Genomic DNA, 13,477 nt, shown 5'->3' with positions numbered 1-13,477 from the left:
GCAAACAACAGAGGAGAATGAAAGCTTATATACGAGTAAGACGGTAGATGAGTGCAACTATTCGAGCTGGCTTAGTGGTGCAGCTAAGATATGGGAGAGTGAGCTTAGCTTAACTCTATCCACAGTTCGACGAATAGTGTGCGCCTTGTATAAGCATAGTCTCTGCACCTTTAAAAACTATGTAATACTCTCTCTTAAATGAGCGGGTCTATCCGATCATCATAAACAGCTTTCCCACCTAATTAAGGTATTCTAAAATACCTTTCTCCATAAATAAATAAATAAACAAAAAACAAAAAAATATAAAATGAGGTATTCTAAAATACCTCTATTCTTTTTGTGTATATAAATATATATATATATGACTATATTATTTATTCAATAATATAACGTTCATTTCTTAAAAAATATGTATAATATGCGTTTAAACTTTTAGGAATTATGAATTGCATGAGTCTATATGTTCATACTTTGAAATTTGTTTTTAATCATTAGTAATCTTTGGCTCAGCTAGTGGATTTTATTCTTATTTATCAGATACCACAAGAAAAAACTTCCCACTTTAGATACTATTGTCATACATCATACATGCTAATTAAGTTACTTATGGATAAATGCTGAACAATAGTGCATGTACTATATAATATTGGTTCATACGTTGAAGGTTGAAGAAGAAAGTGCAAAAATAAAAAGAGGAACAAATTGCCATATAAAAGTTTTTTGGTTGCTCTGCTTTACGCGACTATTCTAACAGTTTGGTGGTATATGAGCATGTGTCAATGCTCTAGAGTCAGCTGTTCGAGTAGTTGCGCCATCTCCATCACCAAATACAAGCTCCTCTCTATTATTATATACCTAGATAAATAAGGTATTTTAAAATACCTTCTCTTTTGTTTCCAGATTACTAGTGTATATTTTGTCATGTAATTAAATAAATTGTTCAATTTTTAAGTCAATTTGATGGCTAAGAAAAAGAGATCAAGTGAGCAAGCTAAAAAAATTGATGAATGCTTTTGATTTTCAGAAGTAGACATATTTATATTTAATTTATTTATATACTAAAAGAAGAAGGTATTGTTTTGAAAAATTTGTGACTGATGAGAATGTGAGTGTGTGTGTTATGATCCGTTTACTTAATTTGGAAATGAGTTTTGATAGTTGTGTCATGTGTGATTTGCGTGAGTTATATTTTACAGAATGATGTATTTTGGCTAAAGCATTTCTTTTTTACCTTATATATGGCCAAACGTTAAACAACAAAAGATATAACCTGTTATATATTTTACGTGGATCCGCAAATACTGTGGCTACTCGTGGGCTAGTGGTGCAAGGTTGTGATGTTGCCTTGGCAATTGCAAGCGTTCGAGTAGTTGCGTCTGTCGAAAACCAAAGTCAATGTCGTCTCACTAATTTATACTAGGGGATGCAAATGAGGTATTCTTAAATACCTTTCTTTTTCTGTGTTTGTTCTTATTTTTTTTTTTATCTGCTAAATTGATATTTGGTTAGTTCCATTAAAGCTTTATTTATTGATGTTTTTCCAAGCATTTTAACAGTAAATTTTTTAAGTTAGTTGGCAAATAAATAATAATTAATTACCACATACCTTTCCTTTTTTAAAATGATGGGATTTAAAAAACCACCAAAAAGAGAAAACATACCCCAAAAAAAAAAACTATTTAATCAAATGTGTAATCGTTTCTTGGAAATGGAAAGTTGATGCGGAGCCCAAAAAAAAAAATCAATCAACTCCCCAATAAATAACCGATAGCAAAATTACCCATCATAAAAACTGAAAAAAAAAATAGAAGAAGATATGAACGTAGGCAGCAGCTAAGAAATGAGACAAAAGACATGTCATGTCAAATACGACTATAAAATGATGCTGGCTGCAAAGTGGCTGCAGTCGTTACTTTCGGCTCGTTGGTCTAAACATGTTGTGAGTCAACACCAGACCAGAGTTCGAATAGAATCGACTGCATTTCACGATGTGATGATGATGATGATTGATGATGATGATGACGATGAGTATGGTTTCAACATCAGAGGTACTCTAAAGTACATTTTTTTATTTTTTTAATCGCATGGTTTATTATTAATCCTTATAACTTTTCAACGGCAGAAAAACCTTCACAGGTCATCATCACATCCAACGGCTCAGCTCTGTCTACGAAGTACTAATTATAAATATTAACAAGAAAGATGCAAAAACAAATAATATTCACTGTGGATGATAAATGAATTTTAAATAGAAGGTCAAGTTAATAATATATATAATTCAGTTCAGAAAATAGAAAAGTTTAGTTTTTTCACCAAATGGGCATTTCTAACAAATTCTCAAGATAATTTATAAAATATTCTCAAGCACGGGATATTTTAAAGTACCTTTTTTATTTTTTTAATCGCATGGTTTATTATTAATCCTTATAACTTTTCAACGGCAGAAAAACCTTCACAGGTTATCATCACATCCAACGGCTCAGCTCTGTCTACGAAGTACTAATTATAAATATTAACAAGAAAGATGCAAAAACAAATAATATTCACTGTGGATGATAAATGAATTTTAAATAGAAGGTCAAGTTAATAATATGTATAATTCAGTTCAGAAAATAGAAAAGTTTAGTTTTTTCACCAAATGGGCATTTCTAACAAATTCTCAAGATAATTTATAAAATATTCTCAAGCACGGGATATTTCCTAATTTATATGAAAAACGAAGAAGTTGTATTCTGTTTTGAAATTTTATGACTTAATTTGGAAATGAGTTTTTGATAGGGAAAAAAACCCAAAAAATACGCCATCTAATTTTTTTTGGACGTTTAATACTTGCAGTTATTAAATTGGATAAAAAATATTTGGTTTAATTACCATCGTCTTAAAAAACCATCGTTTTATTTATAATGGTAGATTCATACTTACGACTTAACAGTCGTTAAAAATAGTGACGGAATTGTTAATCAGAGTTAAAAAATAACTCCACGTGATTAATTAGTCATAAAAAAGACATTGTTGTCCTATTATTTTTCCCCCAAAATTGATTTGGGATCTAAGAACCCTAAAAGCAAAACTTTCTCAAATCCCAATTGGGTTATTTGATTACCTCAACATAAGCACCACCCAAGACGTTGTTAAGACCCACTTCCGCTTTGTCCGAACCAACAAAAGCAGGTATATTCGCAAACACATCAGGCGCTCATTTACCAAGTGGAAGCAAAGTTACACCAGCAAACAGTTGGAGGCAACTTCAAAATATTAGAAAGCTTCTCCACCAAACAACACTAGTAATCAGCGGCAGTATTACCCAACAAATAAAACAGAGCAACAACCCAAACCCCTAATTAACCCAATATAACCCAATATCTTAAAATCTCCGCAGGAAGAGTAAAAGAAGTTGAGGTAAACAAAAAACCCAATTGGGGTTTGAGAAAATTTTGCTTTTAGGGTTCTTAAATCCCAAATCGATTTGGGAGAAAAATAAAAGGGCAACAATATCTTTTTTATGACTAATTAATCACGTAGAGTTATTTTTTAACCCTAATTAACAATTCCGTCACTATTTTTAACGACTGTTAAGTCGTAAGTATGGATCTACCATTATAAATAAAACGATATTTTTTTAAGACAATGGAAATTAAACCAGGTATTTTTATCCAATTTAATAACTACAAGTATTAAACGTCCAAAAAAAAGTTAGATGACATATTTTTTGGATTTTTTCCCTTTTTGATAGTGGTGTGAATTACCTGTTTACAGAATGGTGTGTACTTTGCCTGAAGTTTTATTTTTATACATAATATAGGTTCAGTCCGATGTTAAGATTTAAAATTCATCGTTTTAGAATTAATTTTCTCAGTTTTCTTTCTGTCAAAATTTAATAAAAGAAATTATGTTGCTGAAAAAAAAATTATGTTTTTACTCAAACTTAATAATTACTTGTTGATGGAACGGGCATGACTAATTATAGTAAAACCTCTATAAATTAAAAGGCCATGACCATGAAATTTTATTAATTTATAGAGGTTTTAATAATATTAATTTTCTCATTTTCATAATTTTGAAAATTTTCTATTACAAAATAAGATATTTTTTTTATCATTCACCTTTTTAATTTTTTTTGAATTTGTAATCTTGGCTATCGTAATAAGATGAATGTCAATTGTTTACTATATTATCTAGGTAAAAATGATAAATGTTAGAAGTTTAGAGTTTAAAAGAAATTGTTACTACTATCTTTCTTGGTAATGATGAAGTCGAAAAAGATATTGCGATACCTTTAAAACCAGTTACTAAAGAAGCAATTATCGCATTTAGGACTCTCCACAATTTTTGGATGCGATTTGAGAATATTAGATATGAGGTCCAACAAGAATGCAAATTCAAGAATATGAAAACAATAATAGAGTTATATTTCACTAGATTTTTTAGATATAGGCAAATAACAATAGAGTCATATCTTACTAGATTTATATATATATATATATTAGTTTATTTGATTATTAATTTATGATATCGATAAGACCATATTTTTACATAAGTTTTTTAAAAAAATTATTATTTTATTATTTTATCGAAATATGTCATTTTTTACCTCGGCTATATATTTTAGTTTATTTGATTATTAATTTATGATATCGATGAAACCATATTTTTACATAGGATTTCTAAAATATATATTATCTTATCGAAATGTGTTATTTTTTATCCTAACCCAACTCGGGACCAGAAAAATCTATTAATTTATAGCGATTATTAATTTAAAGAGTATTAATTTATAGAGGTTATATTGTATAATGATATAAATGATCCGTTTTATTTTCTTTCAATTTTCTACAAGTATTTGGTCTAATACAAATTCAGTTTACACTTAATTCGCTAAGGAGACCGTTTGGTTAGTTCCTTTAAAGCTTTATTTATTGATGTTTTTCCAAGCATTTTAACAGTAAAACTTTTTAAGTTAGTTGGCAAATAAAATAACTAACTACCACATACCTTTCCTTTTTAAAAAAGATGGGATTTAAACACCACCAAATAGAGAAAACAAACCCCAAAAAAAAAAAACTAGTTAAGCAAAGGGAAATTGGCAAAACTAACTAAGAAAAAAACTATAATTAAATCTGTAACTACTCTAACCATATAACTATAATATACTGTATATAATCTACAATATATACAATCTTACCCTTCCACCACCACCTCTATCTACTCCTTTACTATCACCTCCAGCCACCACCTTTGCCCCCTACCACCACCATCACCACCACCTCTTTACAACCATCTCCACTAGGGTTCTTAATATAGTCTTTAGGGTTTAGATTTCCTCCAGCCACCACCTCCGGTCACCGGTCACCGCCACCGCCACCGCCACCTCCGGCCAGCCACCGCCGTCCAACCACCTCCGGCCAACCATCTCCGGCCAGCCACCGCCTACCAACCACCTCCGGCCACCGGTCTCCGGTCACCGCCGCCGGCCACCGGTCTCCGGTCATCGCCGCCGGCCACCGGTCTCCGGTCACTGCCGCCGGCCACCGGTCTCCGGTCACTGCCGCCGGCCACCGGTCTCCGGTCACTGCCGCCGACCGCCGGTCTCCGGTCACCGCCGCCGGCCACCACCGCCGGCCACCACCGCTTCCGGCTACCAACCACCACTGCCTCCACCAGCATTGGTAATTTTGCACTGCCCTCCTCCTAATCTTCTAATTTTTTTATATATAGTGTTATTTACTACTATAGTTTTTTTGTTTTGGTCAGTGAGCTAATTCACCCTTAAGCAAATTCGTTTATTGGAAACGAAAAGTTGTTGCTGAGCCAAAAAAAAAAAACAAATCAATCAATGAACTCAAACCCAATATTCATTTAATTGCAATTGTCATTAGATTTCCCTTTTTCAAAAAAAAAACTCAAACCCAATAAATAATACTAATAAGTAATAACCCATGGCAAAATACTTCGCATCACAGAAATTGAAAGAAAAAAAAAAAAAAAGAAGATATGCACGTAGCTAAGAAATGAGACAAAAGACATGTCATTGCGACATTTTAGTTTACTGTAAAATAGTACTCTCTGCAAAATGGCTGCAGTCGTTACTTTCGGCTCATTGGTCTAAAACATGTTGTGAATCAACATCAGACCAGAGTTCGAACAGAATCGACTGCATTAGACATGATGATGACGATGATCAAGTTTGTAAGTTTCTATTCCACATCTGAGGTGCTCTAAAGTACCTTTTTTTTTTAATAATCGCATGGTTTTATTATTAATTCGTATAGCTTTTCAACGGCAGAGAAACCTTCACAGGTCATCATCACATCCAACGGCTCAGCTCTGTCTGACGCACTTCGAAACTTACTACGAAGTACTAAATTGAATTATAAATATGAACAAGAAAGATGTAAAAATAACATATAATATTCACTGTGGGTGATAAATGAATTTTAAATAGAAGGTTTTTATTTCTTTTCTAATCAATATCATAGCAAAAAAATATAAAAGTAAAAAGATAATTATAATGACTGAGAAACTAAAGTCCCAAAAACAAAAACAAAAAACCCTGAAAGAAGACTAATTTCAAGATCTCACTATATTTTTTTTATCTAATAACCCCTAAAAAGAAAAAGCTACAAAGAACGACATGAAGCTAGTCTCTTCTTAAGATTGTGTAAGCAGCAGAGAAGAGATCAGACTACGGAAAGAAAGATCAATTCCACCCTAACCATAACCATAACCAAAACCGAAACCGAGATAGGTTTCCGCAGCAAATTCATTTCATTGACCATGATTAGACCAAAGATGTTGGTACATTTGCATCTGATGAGGATGAAGAGGTTGTTGCTGTTGTTGAGCTCCATCAATCCCATTATTACTGTCACGGTGCATTGCTGGAGAACCGCTCTCATTCTCTTCTGATGACTCGCTCGATGGTCCTTGAGAGACTGATCCAAAGTTCAACATGTTAGCAGGCGCTGAAGCCGGTTCAGGATTCTGGCCCCTAGCATTGTTAACGCTACTTTGTTTAGGTTTCTTTGCTTCCGCAACAAAGCTTCCCACTACGACCTATATATCACATCACGAAACAAACGAACACCAAATGATTAAACAGATTGTGATTATATTTGCGCTTCACCTATTTAACCATCTTCTTCGTAACTCGAATACAATGAAAAAGGCTAGGCTTCAGCAACGAGAGTTCACGTTCTGTACCTGGACTTGTGTTGCAGCTACAAGTGAACCAACAACACTGCCACCTACAATCCGGCCATCGGGTCCAGCCAAAGAGACACTCAAGCTACCACTTCTGTTCATTGAACCATTTACCTCATAATTCAAGAACGAGCCTGAGAGAGTAACGATCTCAAACCGTCCCTGCAAAAAGAACACATATTTAAATCTCAACACCAAAGAGTAAAGACACACTAAAGCTTAACACTAAAGACAGCAAAAAAAAAAGGATCATAATTTTAAACCTCATAAGAAATGATTCCACCAGAATGAGAAGCTTGACGAAGCGTCACTCTACAAACTGCACCACTTGCAGAGAGAATACATATTGTTCTTGGCCCTTGATCCGAAAAAGCCATCACCTTTGCCACTATGTCCTGAAAAATATTGTTAAATTTCATACCAATTTCACAAAACAACAACATCCAAAACTCATTCTTCCATCTAAATTTAATGAAACAAGACAAATTACTTCCTACAAAGTTTTCTAATTACAAATCTTGAAGCATGAGACAAAACTCATTGTGAGAATACTAAAACAGAAGAACAACACTTTACCTCTCCTGTCTTAACTTCAATGACATGAGGTGTAAACCCAACTCCAGCAGTTCCTCCTACAAAAACAAACCCATCAAATCAAATTGCATGTAATCCAAAACAAAAATGTGTTAAAAAGATTCAAATTTTAGAGTTTTGTTTCTATACCTAAAGCATCAAGCTGTTTCTTGCTAGAACCAGGAGGTCTTCCCCTGTTTCGTTTAGCAGGTGGATCAACAGAGTTAGTACCATTGCCTCCACTATCTCCAAGACCACCTTCACCACCACCACCACCGTAAGAGTTAGAAGCGGCGGAGAGAAGAGGAGACGTGGGAGCTAAACCCAACGCAATGCTACCATCAGGAGTGTACTTCCTAGGCCTACCTCGCTTCTTCTTGGCTTGTGGTTGATGATTCTGATTCTGATCCTCGATCCCAAATCGCATCGGTTGAGAAGAAGGCGACGATCCATCACCAAATCCAAGAGATTCAAGCGTCTTCTGATCCATTTGTTGTTGTTGAAACGTTTGAGATTGTTGTTGTTGTTGAGGATGACCAAAAGGTAGACGATGTTGATGATGTTGGATCGATTGAGATGTGGAAGTGGGAACCATCAATGCAGAAGAAGCAGCGGCGGCGTTAGGGTTACGGTAATGATGAGACATTAACATACCAGGTTGAAGGTGTGACGGTGGTGGTTGTGGTGGGTTATCTCTGGAATCCATTAGAGAAGGGGAGAGAGAAGAAGAAGGAATCCAAAAAAAAAAACTCAAAGATTGTTTCTTTCGGCCTAATTTTCGTAAAGGTTGAAACTTTCTGTTTTGTGAATTCCGAGAAAATAGAAATTACAAAGCTAAAAGCGTGTGAATGAGCTAACAACTTTGAGTCTCTCTCTTCTCACACACATACAGAGAGAGAGAGAGAGAGAGAGTCTCTCTGGAGTTGAGAGACAGAGAGGGAGGAGATGAAGAAGTGTGGCGGAAAATGTAATTTTTAATAGGGAAATGAATAATAATATTTTGATAGGAATAAAAATGAATATATATATATATATATATTTAGGGTTTTTAGGAGATTTTATTTGGGTGTTTGGTTTTTTAACTTTAACTGAATTGATTTGGTATTACTCTACTTGAAGCATTCGATCAAGTAAATATTTTGGAATCCTAATTAGATCTTACAGTAGTTTGTTTGTTTATTATTGTCATCCAAAATATAGCAAAGAATATTTGTGATCATCTGTTTATTTTAAGAGTTTAAAAAATTAGAAATAAAAATACTCTTTGGATGGGAAAAAATACTCTTAAATGAGTAAACATATACCAAAACCCAAACCTGAAAGCAAAACAAATCAATGCTTAAAATAGAGAAACCAAAACATCAAACTCTACCTTACCGTTCTTGCATAATCCTATTTTAGATCCAATTCGGACAATCTAAAGCAAGATAAGAAGTAAGTTGTTCTTCTCTTGTGGCACTAGAGAGGGTGAGACTGAGAGAGATGGGTCGAACCAAACCAAAACCACTAACTTCTGGTTCAACACGTGGCAGATTACTATACAGCCACATTTTTTTTGTTTTAATGAGAAGAACAGTAAATTTGTGTAAAAGAAAAAGAAAAAAAAGCCTAGAATGAAAATACGGGCTGGGCTATAAGCCCAATAATACAAGCATAAGCGAGGGTTGAGAGAGCACCACCACCGTTCTTACGTAAGTAATTTCACAACGGTCAGTAGAACTAAGATCTCTCATCAAAATCTCAAAATTTTCTTCTTTTCTTTTTCTTTGGGAGAGCGGAGGAGTTTTTTCAATTCTTCATCATCTTCAGGTTTTTGTTTGTTTATTTTTGGCGATTTTATTATGTTTACTGCATATACAGACTAGTCTTTTGATTGTCTGATTGTGTGATCTTAGAATTTCGAAATCTCTCTGTTGCAGATTCAGAAACTTCAATTTTGGCTTCTTCTTTTTTTTTTTTTCAATTGATTCAGAAACATGTCATTAATTTGAATTTGTATGTGGATTCTGTAATTGAATTTCTTAAAGAAAAAAAAAAAACCCCTTTTCGCGATTTGTGTTTTCTGTAATTTCGTTAAGGTTTTGATTTCAGTTTCGTAGTTTCCACTTTCTACATCTCTTCAAAATTCTTTTTACGGTTTCATCCTACAAATTTGCGATGTGCGATTCTCTTTTTTTTTTTTTTTTTTTAATTTTCTTCGAATACCATCTTCATCATCACCAGGTTTATCTTCGCTCTTTAAAACTATTTAGGGTTTTTTTTTATAGTGATTTTATGTTTATTCCATATTCAAATCTCTCTTTTGATTGTTTGATTTTGTGTTATTGGATTTCGAAATATCAATTTTGGCTTCTTGTTTTTTGTTTCAATCGATTCAGAAACTTCTCATTAATTTGTATGTTGCTTCTGCAATTGAATTTTAAAAGGAAAAAAAAACCCTTTTTTATTTAGCGATTCGTGTTTTCCCTAATCTCTTTAGGGTTTTATTCGTAATTGCATTTTTCTAATGTTCGAAACCTTTTGTTTTCAGGTTCTGCAAGTCTTCAAATTTCCAAATCCAAAAGCCCTCTTTTCTTTATCGTATCAAGTTCTTCAAAGGTTTCATCTTTTTTTGTTTGTTACAAATTAGGGTTTCTAATCAAAAACTCTCTTTCTAATTAAATTTTCGTTTATTTAACTCTCTGGAGTTTTTGATGTGACTGATGAGTTGTTTTGTGGGAATATAGATGAATCAGATACAGATAGTGAGGAATCATATGTTAGTGGGCCTGATGGAGAGGACACTTTTTGATGATGATTACATTCAAGATATGACTTCAACTTGTGTGGACTCAGCAGTCTAGTTCCCTACTACGAGTACGCTCTTGATTTGATCTTGGATGTTGAATCTTCTCACGGTAAGTTTGTTTACTGTTTTCTCTTATGTCAATTCAGTTTTAGATTCTAGCTCTAGGGACAGAATCTGCATTTAGGAATAGTAGTGAGACCAATACATTGTGTCTCTTGAATGTCTGATATGGATTGGGTCGGTAACAGGAGAGATGTTTACAGAGGAACAGAATGAATTGATCGAGTCAGCTGCTGAGATGCTTTATGGACTGATTCATGCTCGTTACATATTGACAAGCAAAGGGTTAGCTGCTATGGTAAAGAAATCTTTCAACTCTGACTTTTTTTTTATCTATAACATCCTATAAAAGATGCACTGCTTGATTCTGTTTCTTTGCAGTTAGACAAATACAAAAACTATGATTTTGGTAGATGCCCAAGAGTTTATTGCTGTGGCCAACCTTGTCTTGCAGTTGATCAATCCGATTTACCTCGATCTAGCACAGTGAAGATATATTGCCCAAAATGCGAAGACATTTATTACCCACGATCAATGTATCAAGGCAGTATCCTTTTCTTTCCACACATTCACTTCTTGCTGATACATAAAGCAATGATTATGTTGAGTTTAGATAGGTCTTGCAGGTATTCTCTTTTTTTGGGGTTTTCCTTGAAACGATAAACAGACATTGATGGAGCTTATAGATTAAAAAACGTGCGCTTTGTTTTGTTGGAGGTAATGGAGGGACCAAAAACGTGGGTGCAAGTTCGAGAATCGGTGCCTCATTCGCTGCCTCTAGTTCTAGTACATCGGCTGCATCAATGTCGGTGATGTTATTTTTATTAGTGACTTGAACTCGCAAGACAAGGTACTTTACTTACTACTCCTTTAGTCTTGTTAAGATTTGATTTGATGTGGTTGTTTTGGTCTCAGTTAAAGAAATATTCTTTGGTGTAGGATCCTGTAAAGTCTATCCATATCAGCAATTCGAACCCTATGTGTCATGCGTTTGATCCAGATGCTAAGGATGGACATGATCTACTTATTGGGCTGAATTCTGGGGATGGTAATGTACAACTTTGAGATAAAGTTTGTTTACTTATGCTCTAGATGAAAATTTGTCTTGTTCTTTATTCTTTTGGTGAATTTTTGTAGTCTACACCGTATCACTAAGACAGCAGTTACAGGATGTCAGTAAGAAGCTTGTTAATGCTCAGCATTATAACAAAGATGGTTCTGTAAATAACAGGCAAGATTTTTTCCCTGTAAACTTCTCTATTTTTCTGAATTGACATGTGGTCACGTAGGTTATTTTTTTGTCATTTTACTGGATATATGCTCTAGTTAACGCTCAGTTTAGCTGAATCTAGCAAATTCATTTGTTTAAGTCTCTGGAGTATTTGATGTGACTGATGAATTGTTTTGTGGGAATATAGATGAATCAGATACAGATAGTGAGGAGTCAGATGTTAGTGGGTCTGATGGAGAGGACACTTCATGGATATCTTCGTTCTGTAATCTACGAGGGAACGAGTTCTTTTGTGAAGTTGATGATGATTACATTCAAGATGACTTCAACTTGTGTGGACTCAGCAGTCTAGTTCCTTACTAGGAGTACGCTCTTGATTTGATCTTGGATGTTGAATCTTCTCACGGTAAGTTTTCATACGTTTCTTGTCATTTCAGTTTTAGTTTTTGTTGCGGTCTAGCTCTAGGGACAGAATCTGCATTTACGTAATCAATTGCTTTCAAGTTCACAAAGAATGTTTCTCGTAACTGTCTTCTTGGAACTTTCAGAATCGTTTTGGAGCCCATTTACTTTGGTAACAAAATGAGTAATTAATATCTGTTATCTATAAAACGGATTTATAACAGGTTCTATCGTATCATTGAGCAGGTTAATGCGGCAAAAAGTGTCCTTCAGAAGCCCATCAGCTTGATCCAAGGTCCACCTGGCACGGGTAAAACTGTGACTTCTGCAGCAATTGTGTATCACATGGAAAAACAGGGCCAGGGACAGGTAAAGCTGTTTTTTATCGACCCCCTTAAGATGCTTTTTGTAAGTTGACTACCAGATATTTATTATTACTGCATGACAGGTTCTCGTTTGTGCCCCAAGTAATGTTGCTGTAGACCAACTAGCTGGAAAAATTAGTGCTTTTGGCTTAAAGGTAAACTCTTGAACCTCCACGGCCCAGTTTATCTATAAAAGGTTATACTGCTTCTTTTGAATCTTCCTACTATGATGTCAGGTTGTTCGCCTTTGTGCAAAATCAAGGGGAGCTGTAAGTTCTCCAATTAAGGACTTATCACAGTAAGACTTGTCATATAATTGTCTCCAAGTAAGGCAAGCATGTGTTTATCACTGTAAGTCTTGTTGTCATATAATTGTCCCCAAGTAAGGCAAGCAAGTGTTTATCACAGTAAGACTTGTCATGTAAATTGTCCCCAAGTAAGGCAAGCAAGTGTTTATCACAGTAAGACTTGTCATGTAAATTGTCCCCAAGTAAGGCAAGCAAGTGTTTATCACAGTAAGACTTGTCATGTAATTGTCCCCGCAAGGCAAGCATGTATTCATCACAGTAAGACTTGTCATATAATGTTGCCTAAGAATGTGAATGAAGCAGAGATATATGTCCTTAAGCATGTGTTTAACACCGTAAGACTTGTCACATGATCTCTGCGATTATCTTTTAATCATTGCTGGCTGGGCAGCATGATAGTAAATTCAATATTTTGCTGGAAAAACTCTCAATGATCTGCTATGAATAATGGGTTTTAAAACTCTCAATGATCTGCTTATTAATGGAGATATATTCAATGATCTGCTTATTAATAGAGATAATATTCAATGATCTGCTTATTGATAAAGAT

At 34.4% G+C, this 13,477-nt stretch overlaps 3 protein-coding genes and 1 pseudogene across 4 annotated transcripts; 3 read left to right on the top strand and 1 right to left on the bottom strand.

Moving 5' to 3' along the window:
* Positions 6,489-8,728, bottom strand: LOC104771926 (AT-hook motif nuclear-localized protein 8-like). The gene is made up of 5 exons (XM_010496545.2): positions 7,924-8,728; positions 7,777-7,832; positions 7,464-7,595; positions 7,201-7,362; positions 6,489-7,053 (listed from the first exon to the last, which is right to left on the bottom strand). Exons 1-5 carry the CDS (start codon positions 8,477-8,479, stop codon positions 6,766-6,768), a joined length of 1,194 nt encoding a protein of 397 aa, XP_010494847.1. The 5' UTR covers positions 8,480-8,728; the 3' UTR covers positions 6,489-6,765.
* Positions 9,480-11,425, top strand: LOC104771925 (annotated as a pseudogene).
* LOC104772914 (casein kinase II subunit beta-1-like) lies at positions 11,600-12,215 on the top strand. Its single transcript, XM_010497467.1, has 3 exons — positions 11,600-11,669; positions 11,759-11,836; positions 12,040-12,215. The coding sequence occupies exons 1-3, from the start codon at positions 11,600-11,602 to the stop codon at positions 12,213-12,215; spliced, it is 324 nt and encodes a 107-aa protein (XP_010495769.1).
* On the top strand, positions 12,040-13,258 carry LOC104771924 (regulator of nonsense transcripts 1 homolog). Of its 2 annotated transcripts, none has more exons than XM_010496543.2 (4): positions 12,040-12,258; positions 12,501-12,623; positions 12,703-12,774; positions 12,856-13,258. In XM_010496543.2, exons 1-4 carry the CDS (start codon positions 12,241-12,243, stop codon positions 12,919-12,921), a joined length of 279 nt encoding a protein of 92 aa, XP_010494845.1. In that variant the 5' UTR covers positions 12,040-12,240; the 3' UTR covers positions 12,922-13,258. The 2 variants fall into 2 exon arrangements, with proteins under 2 accessions (XP_010494845.1, XP_010494844.1); XM_010496542.2 differs by lacking the exon at positions 12,040-12,258 and adding an exon at positions 12,324-12,426.

The sequence above is a fragment of the Camelina sativa genome, chromosome 20 (genome assembly GCF_000633955.1).
Source record: "Camelina sativa cultivar DH55 chromosome 20, Cs, whole genome shotgun sequence".
NCBI classification, from domain to species: domain Eukaryota; kingdom Viridiplantae; phylum Streptophyta; class Magnoliopsida; order Brassicales; family Brassicaceae; genus Camelina; species Camelina sativa.
Note: the sequence above shows the minus strand (reverse complement) of the source record. Positions and strands in the feature narration are given on the sequence as shown.